The sequence below is a fragment of the Heterocephalus glaber genome, unplaced genomic scaffold, assembly GCF_053883595.1.
Source record: "Heterocephalus glaber isolate CG9 unplaced genomic scaffold, H.glaber_assembly_v1.0 deba00000281, whole genome shotgun sequence".
Taxonomy (NCBI): Eukaryota; Metazoa; Chordata; class Mammalia; order Rodentia; family Bathyergidae; genus Heterocephalus; species Heterocephalus glaber.
The window spans coordinates 30822828-30839797 of NW_028258139.1; the positions used below are offsets into that span (position 1 = coordinate 30822828).

Here is a 16970-nt window from a genome sequence, read left to right on the forward strand (position 1 = left end):
CTCTCCGAAATGGAAAACAAACTTGGCGGGGTTTCTGGGGAGGGCGCGGGTCCCCTCCCCGGCCGGGCGGGTCTCGGTGGCCGTGCGGAGCGGCGGGGCCCGCGGACTCGGACTCGCGGCTTCGGGTTTCGCCGGGCGGGGGCGGGGCGGGGGGAGGAGGCCAGGCCGAGCCCATAAACACAGCCACGTGGGTGCGGGGCGGGGCGGCGGGGCGGTGCGGGCGGCTCTTCCGGCAACAAAGCGCTGCCCGGCCGCGATAAATACCGGGCCCGGCGCTGCGCCGCACTCCGCGCCCGCCTCTTCCCCGCCGCCCGCTGGTCCCGTCCCCGTCCCGTCCCATCCCTCTCCGCCCCTCTCCGCCCGGCCCCTCGTGGCGCTGCCATGCCGTTCCTGGGGCAGGACTGGCGGTCCCCGGGGCAGAGCTGGGTGAAGACGGCCGACGGCTGGAAGCGCTTCCTGGACGAAAGGAGCGGCGGCTTCGTGAGCGACCTCAGCGGGTGAGCGGGCGGGTCGGGGGTCGGGGGCCGGGCCGCTCGGAGGGTCTGGCGGCCTGGGTCTCGTCCCGGACGCCCACCCCGAAGTGCGAGCCAGGCTCGCCCTGCCCGCGCAGACCCTAGTCGCGCCTCCTGCCCGGCCGGCCCGGGCCCCTAGGACGTGGGTCGCGTCCCCGAGCTCCAGGCTCTGCCCACGCTCAGCGACCACGACTTGGCAGGGAGGGTGAGGGTACGGGGCAACTGAACCCACAGCCCCGCGCCTGCCTCCTCGGCCTTGCCGCCGGCCTCTGCACGCGCCGCAGACCCCGTCCCCGCGGGCGCCAGGCAGCTGCAGAGGGGCCCCGGGACCTGGGTCCGCCTGGGCTCTGCCAGCTTCACAGCGCAGGCGGACCCGCGAAGAGGTGCGGTCAGCCGACCGCCTAGACAGAGCCGGGCGCGGAGGTCACCCTTCCCGGGTCTGGTTAAAGCCAGGGGCCGCTGCACCCTGCAGTGACTGCGGTGAGGCCATTCTGTAGCTGGGCCAGGTTCCCACTGACTGAGATTTACCAGTGGTTGTTTGGATGAAGACTTGGCAATAAATTATAAAAAAAAATATCGAGAAAATGTGGTTATTTTGGCAGCCTGACCTCTAAGCGTCCCGTTTGTTTGTGATTTGTAATGCAGCAGATTCCTTTTGTCTCTCAGTGAAGAGAAGCATTATATAATGCAGGGGCTGTCAGGAAGACGAGCATTTTAACCTTTGCGTTCCAGAGGCTGTGAGGCAGTCCTCAGGGGCTTGGGAGCACTATGAAGAAATCTCATTCACAAAAAGTCAGATAATTTACCGAAAAATTTAAAAGGTCACCTGTTGTCGCCAGACTGTCTTCTAGGGACTAATCACCAATTACGCCTAACTTGTTCTCCCTCAGCTAGGTGGAAAGGGTGGAAGTCAAAGCCTGCTTTCTCCACCCTTATTGCTAAGTACTTTCTGTGTAAAAGTTCAGGTTTTCTCCAGCAAGTCACACAGGCGTCGGAGCAGCTGTGTCTCAGGGCTGCCCTTGAACAGGGCTGTGGCCTCAGAGTCAGCTGCGTGCACACAGAGGGGAGGCTGGATACTCAAGTTCTCTCCCCTTGTTGCCGGCGATGTGTCACTCTCCGAGACAGATCCTTCAGACCTACCCCAGAAGCTCAGACCAGGCCGGAGTAGGGTGGCTTCCACCATTTGTCCCCTTCTTGAGCCTCCTCTTTCCTGCCCTTTCACACCTGAGCCGGAGCTGGCACACTCAGCAGGCCTCTACCACAGCATGACCAGTGCAGTGACCACCTGCGGCTCTGATGAGTCACAGTTGAGGAATCATTTGGTAGTCTCCTAGCAAAGCAGCTGGCTGTTTGTTTGCTGGGTATTTTTCTCCAGAAGTTGTAAACAATCCTTCCCTTACTTAGCAGGAGGAGGCTGCCAACTTCTTTAAAGCAGCTGGCCTTCTGAGGTCTGGGTTTGTCATCTCAAATATCCACACTGTTCTGCTCTTGGCTTCTTTGTGATGTCAGGTTTGGGCTGAGTGCCTGGCTGCAGAGGTGAGCTTGAAAGGCGGCTCCTAAAGAAGGGGGCAGGAGGGGACCCCGAGGCCTGGGGTGCTCCTGCGATTCCGCAGGCCATCTGTGTCTGGGCGCTGCCCAGCACCGTGAGGGGTGAGGGGTCCCTGGTGGTCCCCAGCTTGTGTGCACAGCACACCTCTCTGGACTCTGGCCGCCCACGGGACAATCTTTCACATTCCATACAGCCAAGTGCCCCCAATCCTGGGAGGATTTCACATGAGCTTTAAGGCCCTTCTCAACGAGCTGCCACCATATAAGACAGAAGAGGAACGGCAAGGGTTAAATTTGGGGAGGCAGCCTGGACATTCAGGGCAGAATGGAGCCTGAATCGGATGAAGGAAGTGGTGGCTGAGGTGGCCCACACTGCCCTCACCAGCCTCCTCCCCAGCATGAGTAATCTAGGAGCACCTCCAGGCTGGATCTTCACAGCTGAAAGGGCACGCAAATGTTGCGTTACTGTGTAGCGTGCTGGATCAGGAAGCAGGAAGTTTGCCTTCGTGCCCTGGAGAAAAACAGTGTTAAGATTTTCGAGTGCTGACTATGTGCGAGGCACTGTTTGCAAGCTCTCTGTACCGGGTCGTTTGTTTCACCAGAGCAGCGCTGCTTGAGCTTCTGTGAGTGGCCATCTGGACGTCTTAGGGCAGTTTAGCATCAGAACCCCACTGGCCTCAGGTGAGGCCACATGACTACTCCCAGCGGAACATGGTTTTACTAAATGGCTTTTACTGCCAGTTAGATAAGAAATGGGGCTCTATTTTTTCCATTCTTTATCTGCTGCCAGAATGGTCTTATTTTGACATTTTCCATCTTTTCCAAAATTGTCTTCAAGTACCCTGGTATGGGTTCTATGGTAGTACCGGGCTAGGTAGGGGAGTTCTTTTCTTATTTTAGGCCTGGACCTATAACGTCAAGATTAGTAAGAACTGACTACAAAATATCAAGTTGCTGGCTATTCCATTTTTTTTGTTGTTGTTTGTTTTTTTGTTTTTTTGGATACCAGGAATTGAACTGGGGTCCTTGTGCTTGTGTAGCAGGCTGCGGAACCACTGAGCTAAATCCCCACCCTATTCAATTTATTGAGGAAAGCAGCCTCCTTGAGATGGTTTTGCTTATTAAAAAATATTTTAATGTTGTGATTCCTAAGTGGTGGTGGGTTTTCTTGTTAAAAATTGCAGTAGTAATTTTCCATTGGTTTTGCATTTCCTTGAAATGGATGGAATTGAACTCTGAGAACCCGTCTAACTGAATACATTATGCTTAAAAGAAAACAGATAAGCAGACAACACAAACCCCAGAGCCCTTCCTTCCAGGCCCTACCTCTGGAATTCCAAACCTAATACCAAGCAAGAAGGGTAGGGTTTCCCTTCAGTTAACACTTTTCTGCATTGTACAGTGAGAGAGCACTGCCAGTTATGTGAAAGCTCCTTAAGCTGGCTTTTGAAGTGAGTCTGTCAGGCTTGAAGTAGGTTATTGTACCTTCTGGGAGGAGAACAAGTGCTGATTCCTTGGAAGAATGCTCTCAATTAGAAAAGAATAAGATAAAATATAAATGTTCGCAGTTTCTAAGGAATGGTCACAAACTATTGCCCTGGCTCCGAGAAGTTTCTGCTGAACCTCAGATGTGCACTAAGATGCTTCATGTTAGAGTCCTTTGTGTATGGAACTGATACTGTAGGATTTTGTTATTTGTGCTGTGTGTTGTACTTTTTTTTTAATAAGCTTTTGTATGGTAGATTGGTTTGTGGCTTTGATTTTTGCAATATTAGGGATTAAACCCAGAGAGTGTTAAACTATGTCCCCAGTCCTTTTTATTTATTTTGAAATCGTCCCACTCAGTTGCCCAGGCTGGCTTCAGACTTGCAGTCCTCCTGCCTCAGCCTCCTCAATAGCTGCGATCACAGTCATGTGCCGCCACGCATGGATCATGTGGTATTTTTTGTACATGGAATGTTCCAGCTTTGGCACATCATGGACCACTCAAGTGATCATCCATCTTTTCTTCTTTTCATTGGCTTTGCTCAACATTTAAGTTAGCCTCAGGGCTCCAGAGTTCTGTTCCTTTTCTGCCCCTTTCTTCCTACTGACCTGGGAGCAGATAACTGGTCAGTGATTTTGTGACTCATATCCTCATGCAAGCAGACAAACACACACTGTGTGTTACACAAAGCCTGGCCCAAAACCTAAGCCCTTGGCTTGTTTAAGAAAGTGCCTCAGAGAGGACACCTGCCATACCCTATCTGAACCCTAAAACTATCCTGTTTCCCTGAGTAAAAAGGAGAAGGCTCAAGATGCAAGAAAACTCAATAAATGGCCTTAAGCGTACCTTGCAAAGGAAGATTAACAAGTGATTGATGAGCCACCACGTTTTCCCTGTGGAAAGCAGCCTTGAGCACACTGCCACTCGTTGCCATGTAAGCATGTTAGAGGATACTTACACTGAGTGAAGTGCTGCTTGAGAAACTATTGTGTATGGATATGCAGTATTGTATATGGATATACAGTACAATATACTATTATATATTGGACATGGGACTTGTTTCAAACCTCCTTTCTACCATGCATACAAGGTGTGGAATAAAGAACAGGTGTACTTCATATTACCCAACAGGCATGAGTCCAGAAAAAGATATAAATAAAATCACATTTTTAATTCAGCAGAGGAACTCACATAATTAAAGGACCCTCTGCTGAGGTTACCAGCAAAGCTCCTAACTTATGTCATTATAAATCCTGCCCTGTGGACTTCGTGGGGTTGAAGGATGTGGGGAGCCCATCTTATCACTATGCCATAATATTTCTCCTGCATCCCTTCTGTGGGAACTATCCTGAGATTTACTCTGAAGTCACGTTGTACAGAAGAATAAAATTCATCACGCACACACACATGCATACACAGTAGCTCAGCCTGCTAAGAACTACATGCCTGGCCCAGCCTGAGCCTGCCTGAACCTCAGTGGCCTGTGAGTTGGACCAGTGCACTCAGTGCCTTCTCAGCCCTTCTGAAGTTGTGAGCTATGAATTTACTTTGTTTGGTTTAGTACCTAAGATCTTCATCTCACAGCATGGTACCTTAGGTTAGAGACCTGAACAAACAAGTAGCACCATCCACCAAACTTGTACCAGAAGTGGTTCTGCTAGAACATGAGTCTGATTCTTGGAAATAGAATTATGTTTTAGATATGATAGCATGCTAGTTAAAAGCAGCTTGGGCACACCAGGAACAGGAGAGTCACATGGTATGTCAAGTGTATCTCAGTAAAGCTGTTTTCCAAAAGAGCAGCATTTTAGGTGCTTTTGCAAAATGAAGGCAGTGTACGGTATGGTGACTCTGCACCCAGGCCTCTCCGTCACTATTGTTTAAAGTGACATCACAATACCCTGCTCTCAGAGTGCAGTGCTGTGTCTGATTACAGTGGCAGGCCCTGTTGGGAAACAAAAGAAGCAGAAGACCCGATCCCCACCTTCCACATGTAGGTGACAATATTTAGTCCTAGTAAAAGAGGAATCTGTGCTTGCATGGGCTTTTCTGAGTGGTTATTTACCATTTTATTTTGTTTGAGAAGCGTGTATGGTTGGTGTCTTACGGTCCAGCGAGAGAGTGTTGGAAAGAGCACATATTAAAGTGCAGCGGCCATCTATGAAAAACCAACAGCCAATATCATACTAAATGGTCAAAAACTGAAATCCTTTACACTAAAATCAGGAACAAGACAAGGATGTCCACTATCACCACTCTTGTTCAATATAGTTCTGGAAACATTAGCCACAGCAATTAGACAAGAGAAAGGAATAAAGATAGGTAATGAAGAAGTCAAATTGTCATTATTTGCAGATGACATGATACTCTATGTAGAAGACTCCAAGAACTCCACCAAAAGTCTTCTAGACTTAATAACCAAATTCAGTCAAGTAGCTGGTTACAAGGTCAACACACAAAAATCAATAGCTTTCCTCTACACCAATGACAGACTCACTGAGAGAGAAATAGGGCAAATAATTCCTTTCACAATAGCATCCAAAAAACTGAAATACCTGGGAATCATCCTAACAAAAGAAATCAAAGACCTCTTCTCTGAAAACTATAGCACTCTGAAAAGAGAGATTGAAGACGGTATCAGAAAATGGACAGACATCCCTTGCTCCTGGGTAGGAAGAATCAACATAATGAAAATGGCCATACTTCCAAAACTGCTATACAGATTCAATACAATTCCAATTGAAATTCCAGCAGCATACTTCATGGACCTTGAGAAAGCAATCCCAAAATTCATTTGGAACAAGAAGAGACCTAGAATAGCAAAAGCAATTCTAGGCAACAGAGACTTGGCAGGGGGTATCACAACCCCCAACTTGAAACTATACTACAAAGCTACGGTGATTAAAAACAGCATGGTACTGGCAAAGAAACAGACCTGAGGACCAGTGGAACAGATTAGAAGATGCAAAAACAACTCCAGACACACTCAGCCACCTCATCTTTGTCAAAGGAGCCAAATACCCTCACTGGAGGAAAGATAGCCTCTTTAATAAATGCTGCTGGAAAAACTGGGTTTCAATTTGCCAAAGATTAAAACTAGACCTATATCTCTCACCATGCAATAAGCTAAAATCAAAATGGATTAAAGATCTAAATATTAAAACAGAAACACTAAACTAGCTGGAAGAGAGGCTAAGTAGAACTCTGGAAGACTTTGGTGTAGGAAAAGATTTTATGAACAAAACCTCAGTTGCACGTGAACTAGCACAAACAATCAACAAGTGGGATCTCTTCTTATTAAAAAGCTCATGCACAGCAAGTGAAACCACTAGCAGTGTGAAGAGACAACACACAATGTGGGAAAAAAAATTTTTACCAGCAGTTCCCTAGACAAAGGTCTATTATCTAGAATCTGTAAAGAACTTAAAAAATCAGACCTCCCAAATTTAAAGACCCAATCCAAAAATGGGCATCTGAAATGAACAGACATTTCTCAGACAAAGAAGTAGAAATAGCAAATAAATACATGAAAAAATGTTCAGCATCACTGGTCATTTGAGAGATGCAAATGAAAACAATGCTGAGATTCCACTTCACTCCAGAAAGAATGGCTGCTATCATGAAATCAACCAATAGCAAATGCTGGCGGGGCTGTGGGGAAAGAGGAACCCTGCTCCACTGCTGGTGGGAGTGTAGACTGGTGCAACCACTGTGGAAATCAGTATGGAGATACCTCAAAGAACTAGGACTGAAAGTCCCCTTTGACCCCGCTATTCCACTGCTGGGGATCTTCCCCAAAGAATTAAAAGAATCATACCACAGTGATATATGTGCACCCGTGTTCATAGCAGCGCAGTTTGTAATAGCTAAAACTTGGAAACAGCCCAAATGTCTATCAACTGGAGACTGGATAAAGAAAATGTGGGGTTTTTATAAAATGGAATACTACTCAGCCATAAAAAATGAGAAATTAGAGACATTTATAGCTAAGTGGATGCACATTGAGGGAATACTCTTAAGTGAAATAAATAGGACACACATGTGTAAATACCAATAGTTTCTCTGGTGTGAGAAACTGAAAGTGTAAATAAGGACTAAATGTATAATAGGTAATGTGAAATAGGAAGAAAAGGGGCAAAGGGGAAGGAAGTGGGAGGGCTAGGTGAAAGGATAGAAGGGAATGGGATTAATATGAGAAAATGGAAAAATAGGAACAAAATCTTTGTAAATAGGGAGGACTGGAGGGGTTGAAGGGAGGGCTGGGCAAGGGTTAGAAATAAGAACCAAGAGAGATTATGTAAAGGTGCAAATTTCCAATGATGAGTGTCATTATATTGTATACCTAAAATGTACCAATGATTAGAATGAATAATCGATAATGTAAAATAGGAAGAAAAGGTCCAAATGGGTAGGGGTAGTGGGAGGGGCAAGGGAAAGGAAAGAAGGGAAAGGAAAAATGATGAGAAATGGAAAAAATGGAAATAAAGTCTTTGTAAATAGGGAAGGTTGGAGGGCATGAAGAGAGGGCTAGGAATGGGGAAAAAATAAGAACCAAGATGCATTATATAAAGGTACAATTCCCAATGAGAAATGTAATTGTGTTGTATACCTGCAATGTACCAATAAAAGAATTTAATACAAGAAAAAAAAAAGTGCAGCAGTCGCATCTTACCCTCTCCTGTCTTCTGCACCCACAGTTACTGCAGCAAGGAGGTGTACAATAAGGAGAACCTTTTCAATAGCCTGAATTATGATGTCGCGGCCAAGAAGAGAAAGAAGGACATACTAAATAGCAAAACCAAAACTCAATGTAAGCCATCTGCTTTAAACTTGAGAGGAAAGTTGTTCTAAGATAGTCAAGGATCAGTTCTTGGAGAAAGAACCATGACCCGTGTTAGACATGTTTCTTAATGTTTACAGTGTGGCGGGCTCAATCTCCCGGCTCTTTGCACCCAGAAACCTGGCTGTGCATTTTATAAGCGAGATGAGCATGCTCCTTAAAGTCTTGTTTATAAGTCATTCCTAGGCGGGGTATTTTCTCCTGCTTGTCACATGTTTTTGCCATAAGTGACATAGTTATTACAAGTGTCGTGGTCAGCTCAGTGCATGCCACTGTGTGCTTTGATTTTTGAACTTTGTTTTGAGGCTTTGAAAATAGATGTGTTCTTGGATTTTCTTGTATAAATATTATTAGTATTTCTAGATGCTGAATGTAAGTGTTAACAAAGCGTATAAAGTTCTACTAATTGCAAATATTTTCGTTTAATCCATAAATTACAGATTATTTTCATTTATCCCATTTGTTCTGCATGGTTTCTCCATGTCATCTGTTCTGTTTCTACTTTTTTGGCCTTATATAAGTTTTGGATTTGGCATTTAAAACAAACTATAGCTAGGTTTTGGGGGGGGGGTCTTTGGTATACTAAATCCAGCTATCAACTTTTTGAAATATGTCAGACAAGATAAATTATAGCTCCAGTGTTTATTGGAAGAAATACTTTAGAACTTAATTTCACTGCAGAAATTAAGAATTTGAGTCCTTTTAGATTGTCAGTAGAGTCTTCATAATTTTGTCAAAGCTTTTTAAATTTTGGAACAAATGAAAAAGATGCATGTTTAAAATCTTGGGCATGTTACACATTTTAAAGGTACGGCTTTTTGTTTTGTTTTGTTTTGTCTCTGCAGATTTCCACCAAGAAAAATGGATCTATGTTCACAAAGGAAGTACTAAAGAGGTGAGTATAGTAACTCAGCATGCTTAGCCTGTGTCCTCTGAACAGCCAGGCTGGTGAGTTGGGAAGGGGTCGCTTCCAGGCCTGGCTGTCTTCTGGGATGTGGGTGTCAGTGGTCAGCAGCCTGTGCCAAGCCAGCCCTCAGATGCTGGAGCTACCAAGAAAGTGAAGAAGAAGCTGTTTGGTGGACTCCCCAGTCTTCAGTGAGATAATATACATGGAAGTGTTTTACCAGGATTAGTATGCCCATCTCAGCTGTGCTAGTATAAGCCCTGATTTTCCCACAAGACGGTGCCCCCTTTTGTTCTAAAATCTCTCCAGACATCGGCTTGGTTAAGTGTAGTCCTGTGAGGACTGATCACTAAATCTAGCAGTGTTCTGTGCCTGCCTGGCATGAAGTAGGAGGGGAGTGTTATAATAATGACATGTGCAAGGTACTTGATGAGGCCATGTCGCACACATTTCTCTCTGCACAGGCACTCAGATAACTAGGATGCGAGGCAGTAGAGTAGAACAGTGGGGCTCCTGTAACCATCCAGGACCAGGTGTGGAGTATGCCTGCTTCCCTCCATGATCGCAGGCCCAGAGAGGGTCAGTGATGCATCTGAAACCACCAAGAGACTCAGATCGGGGACAGGACTGTTGAGCTATGCTCTCAATTCTTTATGCAGTCATAGATAAAAGATCAAAGCTTCTTTTGCTTCCTTTGGAGCCTTAAAAAAAATACCACTTGTGATGATTGCAGTGAGAAAAGCTCTCAGTGCAAGGCAGTGTAAAGTCAGACCGAGCACGATTGAGACCACTGAGGCAGGCAGAGTCTAAGCAACATGTGATGAGTTAGTTTATTGCCATCTGGGTGCAGATGGGCCAAGGGCGAGAAGGCCATCAGCACTGAGAGGAGGGTTGCGTGGTTGATATGGGGAGTTTAAGTAGGGGAGGGGGCAGTGGTCAAGAGGGTGGACAATTTAGAGTCCCAAGGTGATGGGCCTGGGCTGGCTGATATACAGGGCAGTGGTGAGAGCAGCAGGGTGCTGCTGGCTTCTTGTTAGCTCTGCTCCTGTGGATGTAGGGAGCCGGGTGCTCGGGCAGGGTCCAACTCGGGGGGGCCTGGCAGGCAGGCGGTGACAGGTTGTCCCAGGTGGGCCACACCCTCCTCCCGGGCATGGGTCACTGTCTGCAGCACTCTTGCTCCCACACATCACGTGGCGTGCTTTCCCACAACAGCACAGGCAGAGCAGGCGCCCAAAAACCAGTCACAAAATGGGACTTTCCATGTGTTTGGCCCAGATCTAAGTAGCTGCAGGCCTCGTCGCCTGTCTTGTGGCTCCCAGGGATCCACAGTGAGGAGAGAAGCCAGTGCCCAGGTTACCTAAGACAGGCGCCCGCCCTGTTCCACAGTCTGCTTGGGTCCTTCTAGAAGGCTGCCGCGCGCCAGGAGTCACATGCCTGCCTCTGTTTCCCATTCAGCGCCATGGCTATTGCACACTGGGGGAAGCTTTCAACAGACTGGACTTCTCCACTGCCATTCTGGACTCCAGAAGGTTCAGCTACGTCGTCCGGGTAAGTCCCATGGGCCTGAGGCTCATCCAGATGCATGAGTTATGTCTGTTCAGGTTGTCCTGAAGGCTTGCTTCAGGGTGCTGGGGCTCCTGTGAGGACGTCCCTGTGAATGACCATAACAGATGGGTCTCCACAACCCCAGCTCCTCAAGTGCAGCCAGTGCAGCCTCCTCTGGTTAAATAGGATGCCTTGTAGGCAGAAAGCAGCTGGAGAGAGGGAGCAGGGAGCAGCCCAGCTCCTGAGGCTGGCTTTTGAATGCTTCTGCACCTTCCCCATTGTTCTCAGTCTCCTCCCCTGCTTCCACTGACTCTGGTCGACCCAAGGCATTCTTGGTTTAAGCCCCACAATCACAAGAGTTCAGAGCCCCGCGGTGTGGCCTTCTCTGACTCCTTTCCATCTCCGTGCCCATGTGACAACAGTATTCAGTCACCTAACCACCTAAAGCCTCAGCTGCCTGTTGAGGACTGTTGCTTTCCATTTTAAACCTCATTTTGGAAATTTAATGATCTTTAGAAAAATGCTAGTGATGAGGGAAGGAAATTTACCGTGGCTCTCAAGCCATTAATTCTTTCCAGGCGAGCAGCTTGTTCCCCTCCCCCCAACCCCAGGCACCCCTGAGCATTTCTGTTGGTGATTTGACCTGGGAGTAGCAGCTGTTCGGGTTTTAGGCTGTGAAGCAGGAGGGAATTTTCCCCTTGTGTTTCTCGGTTTGGCTTTTATTTCCTTCTGGGCTGCTGGACTTCTCAGTGCTGTGTCACAGTCAGATGGGGCAGAAACTGAGCCAGGGTGGTGACATCCAGCCCCCTCAAGGATTGGCATGTTCACCTGTCGTCAGGTAGTGCAGGCTGGGCTGTGACACCGACCGGGAACCCAGGCTGCCAGAGCAGGGAAGAGCTGAGCCGAGCCCATGACGTGGGGGCAGATCTGTCTTCTCTCCAGCTAAGCCCATCTTCTGACCCAAAGGATATGAAAACAAGAGTCCTGGGTGAAATGTTCCATCATCCAGCTGGCCTCTCCCAGTTTCAGAGGTCACCCAGTCTTCCTAGCGGCTGCAGACTAGTCTAGCTGGTTGGAAATGGGCCCAAGGAGATCTGGAAACTTCTGTTGCTAAGAATATGAATAGTTTCCATCTTCTGCTAGAGGAAGACACCTAGATCTGATGTCTTGTTACAAACTGATCCTCAAAATGGTCTGTTTTTAGGTGTTTTTCCTTCCTAACTTTTTCTTTCAAAAGAAATAAAGCACGGGACAGGATTATAATGGTAAAAATCTATTTCATGTAATTGTAGCTCACCATTTACCCATTCAATAACTTTATACAGTGTAGACAATTTTATTATCTCCATGTAAACAAATGGCAGCACAGTAAATGACTTGTCTGAAGTCACAAAGCTATGAGGGACAAATGCAGGTTTGAAGCCTGGCTAGTTTAGAGTCTGTGCCCTGAACTGCTGTGTACAATCAAACAAGTTCTGCACAAGCAAAGAGTCCTAAAGTGAGGCCCCAGCTCCACTCATTTCCAGCTCTTTCAGCCTCCTGCAGACTTGGTGTCCTCCTCTGTGAATGGCTGGCCCCAACTTCAGGGGGCAGCTGTGGAGATACGGGGCTCTGTTACACACTTGCATACTCTGCAGACCAGGATTCACCATAGGGAACAGGGAGAGGGGACGTTACGAGAACTCCTGCAGGGAGTCCTGGTCTCCTGTGAGCCATGACAACACAAGGCGAATTAACTAACATATAGACAGAAATAAGACGTGGAGAAGAAGCTGAGCTTCGGGCCTGATCAGTGCTGCCCTGGGCGGCAAAGACGACAGCCCCTGAGCTTGCTGCACCTTTGTTTGATACTTGGGAGTAACAGATGACTCAGGGCTGAGGAACTATGCAGATGGAGATTTGTTCCTCCCAGGATGTCTTCAGCTGGTGTGATCCTGGCCTGGAGCATCACAGCATCAGGGGACCATTGAGGTCTTAGCTGTGACCAGAGATGAAAACGGAGTTATGTCTCCACATGCCGTAGCTTGGCTGTAGGCAGGAAAGCTTGGCCTAATCATAATTTTAATTGTGAAATGATTTTTCCCCAAAATTATGTAGAATTGGTCCTGACAATCCACTCTGCAAGGTTAGCTACTAATCCTTACTGTTACCTGCTCACCAAAATTGTTGTTGATTCCCCGTAAGATGCCTTTTCAAGTTAGTTAATAAAATCGGTTTTCTACTTTTAAAAATATAATGATTAACAAGAACCCAGCACACAGAACTTGTGCCTGGTGGTATCCAGTTCTATCATGAGCACTTTCCTTTAAAGAATTGTAAAGTCAAAGAAACTACTGAATGCTTTCAAAATTGATAGGTTTAGAAATAGTGGAAAAATATTTCTATTTTGGAAAGAACAGTTTTCCCCCTTCACTGTTTGAGGCCTCTATAATTTGAGAAATAATATGTTATTTTTATAGAGAACTTAAAACATTTTAATGATAGGCAGTGTGTTTTGAGGTTTTTCTTCTTAGGAACTCAGTATACTGTTCATATACTGCCCTTATCCTTAAATCAACCCCACACGGTCCTGTAGCTTGCCAGCGTGTTATGCTTTTCTTACTACTCTGACCTGAGGCTATTTTAGTGCCATGATTACGCAGTTTCAGTAAGGAGCTAAACCAGTTTGGGGGGGGGGGGGCCTAAACCTTTTAAGAACAAAGCACATCTTTAATTTTCTTATGTTCATGTCAGCAGCCCATCTCTCAGAAGGAGGCAGGTAGAACTAAAAGAGACGCCCAACGCTGCTCTCTCACAATGTTACCTTTTGTATCAGTTAGTGCTTGGATGGCATGGAATTTGGGGGTTCTGAAGTTTTAACTATAAATTGGACAGGTTTTATATAACATTTACGTACTATTTTAATTAGCTTCAAACTGTGTACTTTGTCCCTGCTCACTCCCAATGAGTTAAATTACAATTTGAGCTCCGTGTTTTAAAGATGATTTAAGTTATTTAGAAGCAGTGGTTTGTGGAAGGCCACTTACAAAAATAGTTTACCTGGCCAGGAATTTAGATCAGCAGCACCACGCCTGCCTCATAAGTGCAAGGTCCTGAGTTCGATCCCTAGTACCAAAAAAAAAAAATAATAGTTTACCTTCGGCCTCAGGGCCAGAGGCTCCCAGGGGCTGAGCCAGTTGTGGGCTTGGGCCTTGCTGACCAGGAGAAGGTGAGTCATGAGGAACCAGAGCACAGAGAGGCCAGAGGTAAAGTGATCTCAGCCCCAGCTGCTCTTAGGCCCACCTGCGAGGCCCGCTGGAGGAAAGAGGAGTCCCCGCCACAGCTTCTGGTGGACTGGGTTGAAGGTGGTACCCTGGTGATGCCACTTTCAGAATACCTGCCGGGTGACCTCAGAGTCTGAAGGTCTGTAAACTAGCTCAGAAATAACTCTGGAAACCCGACGTGGTGGTGCACATCATAATCCCAGCACTCGGGGAGGCTGAAGCAGGAAGATCAAAAGTTTGAACCCAATCTGGGCAGCTGAGCAACTTGGCAAGACCCTGTCTCGAAATAAAAAATAAAAAAAGGACTGAGGAGGCAGCTCAGTGCAAAAGCCCTGGATTTAATTCTAAGTACCACAAAAAGAAAAAAGAAGAAAGCTGAGATGTAGTAAAGCCAGGCCTATGAAAGTTTTTTTAACTTTTTAAATTTTAGTACATGTTTATGGTACATAATAATTACATTCATTGTGGGGTGTTTCTACATAATACATCTGAATTCTTTTTACTTCCCTTCTCCTCCCCGTTTCCTCCCTGTCTGCATCCCTTGGTCTCCTTCCTGTCTGCAAAAGATCTGTCTCCCTGTTCCCTGTCACCTTTTGTTTTTCTCTTTAAATTGTTTCTGCTTTGGGTTTCTTGCGTAGGAGAAACCATGTGATGATGTTTAAGCATGTGTGTCAGGTGCCTGTGCAGTTTTGGAAGGTGAGGTCACTGCAGACATGCAGGGGTAGGCGGGTTTGAACCAGTCTGGAGTAGGGTGGAACCCAGGGAGGTGGGATAGACAGAAGCAGACCTCGGTTGGTCAGAGACAGAGGAGCAGGACCCGAGGTCCGCCCCACAGTAGCGCATTGTGCTGTGGAGGCAGCTGCCTGGGGTTGCCACGTGCCGGTTTATGTGACCTTGGACGAGCCTCACTCAACCGCCTGCAAATAGGACTGGTGATCGGGAACTCGGCAGAGCTGTGGCGGACACTATAAACGAGAAAAGCAGCTCACTGCGCTCATCACACAAGGAGAAGAGCCCGGGCGTCCCTTGCTGAAGCTTGCTCACCTACATGTGGCTGCAGGAGGAGTATGTGCAGGCGTGAGAAGCTGAGTGTGAGGCCTTTCCATGTGCCATTGCCTGGTGGCAGAAGGAGCCCTGGCAGAGGACAAGGACCAGAGCTCAGTGGAAAAGGCGTTTCAGAAGGGTGTGACGGCTGACATCCGGCTCTCCCAGGTGCTGTCGAGCTAAGTCTGTCCCTCTGCCTCACTGATTGCATCCCTGCCCTTCTCTGGTGAACAGTCAGGCCATACAGCATGATGGGCAGATCTTGGAGGCCTGGGAACGGAGCCCGGAGCCATTGCACAGGATCGCCTGGTGGGAGCGGACTTGGGGCCTCCGCATGGTCCTCTGGCTCCAGGTCCAGTGCTCCCCTGCACCATGCGCTCAGAAAGACAAGGGAGAGTGCAGCGCTGCCCTCTTCTAGCATCACTGCATGCACAGGGCGGGGCCTGGATGCCAGGCGGACCTCAGCAGTGATGGCAAGCCTTTCGGAACTGTCAGTGCCAGCAAGGATCCCGCTGCAGCACTCGCGCCAGAGGCCGCCCGTCGCCACCGGCCTAGGTCATTGCTCCCACCTCTCCAGTAACTGCAGCTCCCTGATTCACCCTGGAGCTTGTGCAGAGCCTGGAGCACCAGTTCCTGGCAGAGGACACTGACCGGCATGTCCTGGTGGCTCCGAAAGGACAACCAGAACTTGCACCTCCGCCCTCGGTGCCCCTCTGCAGCCCAGGACATCAGAGCCTAAACCAGTGCACATTCTTACTCTTTCCACGTTACCAACCCAAGTCTATTTGAATATTTCCAGCAAGTTGTTGCCTTCCCACCACTCCTGAAAAGCATTTTCCAAAAACATGTTTTGGTTTAAGTTGACTGGCGGTTTGGCAAACAAAAGGCTGAATATGGCCCGATGACTCAGGTTCAAACCCAGCGCCTTAAATGAAGGGCCTGCCACTGCCAAGCCCCGGTGGGCCCTGACGTGCGTGGGTGGCCTGGCTCTCCCTCGGGTTTTTGTGCCGCAGTGCCCTTGGACTCACTGGATGCTGCGCGCACTTAGGGGCCTTCCTGTGACGGAGGGTGGCCTCAGCCACCAGGCCCTACAGCCAGTGGAATCTGAAGTAGAGGAATCTGAAGGGGGGGGGCAGCCACCGCAGTGGCCACGAAACCAGAGAGCTGAGCCATGACCCACTGGAAAATGACTCTCAGAAATACTGTGAGTGGTGATGTTACAGTATTTTTCTACCTAAGTTTCTTTCTTAGCCCACTTTGGAGACCACTGAATCAAAAGTATGCTGATTGTGTATAATGGTTTTCTTTGCTTTTGTATGTTTTTCTTGAGGACTTAAAATCTAAAAACGTACTACCACGAACTGCCTCGGATTTGTATTTTATGTTGAAATGTACCTTGCTGTGTAGGTAGAGGGATATGCCAACAAGTGAGTTGAAGTCTGGCTTGGTTTGGTTTTTTGCAACACTGGGGACTAATGCAGGGCCTTTGCACTGAGCTACGTTCCCAGCCCTTTTTATTCTGAAACAAAGTTCACTAAATTGCCCAACTTGGGCTTGAACTTTTCATCCTCCTACTTCAGTTCCCAGAACACTGCGCTCATGGCTGTGCAGCACTGTGCCCAGCTGGTGAGCTGAGTCCTGAGTACCAGGTCAGCAGACTTGGGCCTGCCGAGGAGGGATGCTCCCAAGGGTGTCTGATGCGGTACTCCGAGAGTCTGTGCCCAGGAACCTGCAGCCTCTTGACTGCACTAGAGGAGAGGGTCTCCAGTGTTCAGGAGCAGAGAGCTGCCACCGCCACCTTCCTGAGGTGTCCACGGATGGCGAATTG

General features: G+C 47.8%; 1 protein-coding gene across 2 annotated transcripts in view; it reads left to right on the top strand.

Annotated features, from left to right (window-relative positions):
• The first annotated feature begins 205 nt into the window (after positions 1 to 205).
• Fbxo32 (F-box protein 32) overlaps positions 206 to 16970 on the top strand; it is a 36943-nt gene continuing 20178 nt past the window's right edge. Inside the window, exons 1-4 of one of the 2 annotated variants that reach the window (XM_004837993.4) lie at positions 206 to 497; positions 8244 to 8356; positions 9232 to 9281; positions 10746 to 10838. In XM_004837993.4, the coding sequence (XP_004838050.1) occupies positions 382 to 497; positions 8244 to 8356; positions 9232 to 9281; positions 10746 to 10838 (372 nt within the window). In that variant the 5' untranslated portion in view covers positions 206 to 381. Of the gene's footprint in view, positions 498 to 5511; positions 5540 to 8243; positions 8357 to 9231; positions 9282 to 10745; positions 10839 to 16970 lie in introns of those variants that run through there. The other variant, XM_021252414.2, reaches the window with a different exon arrangement.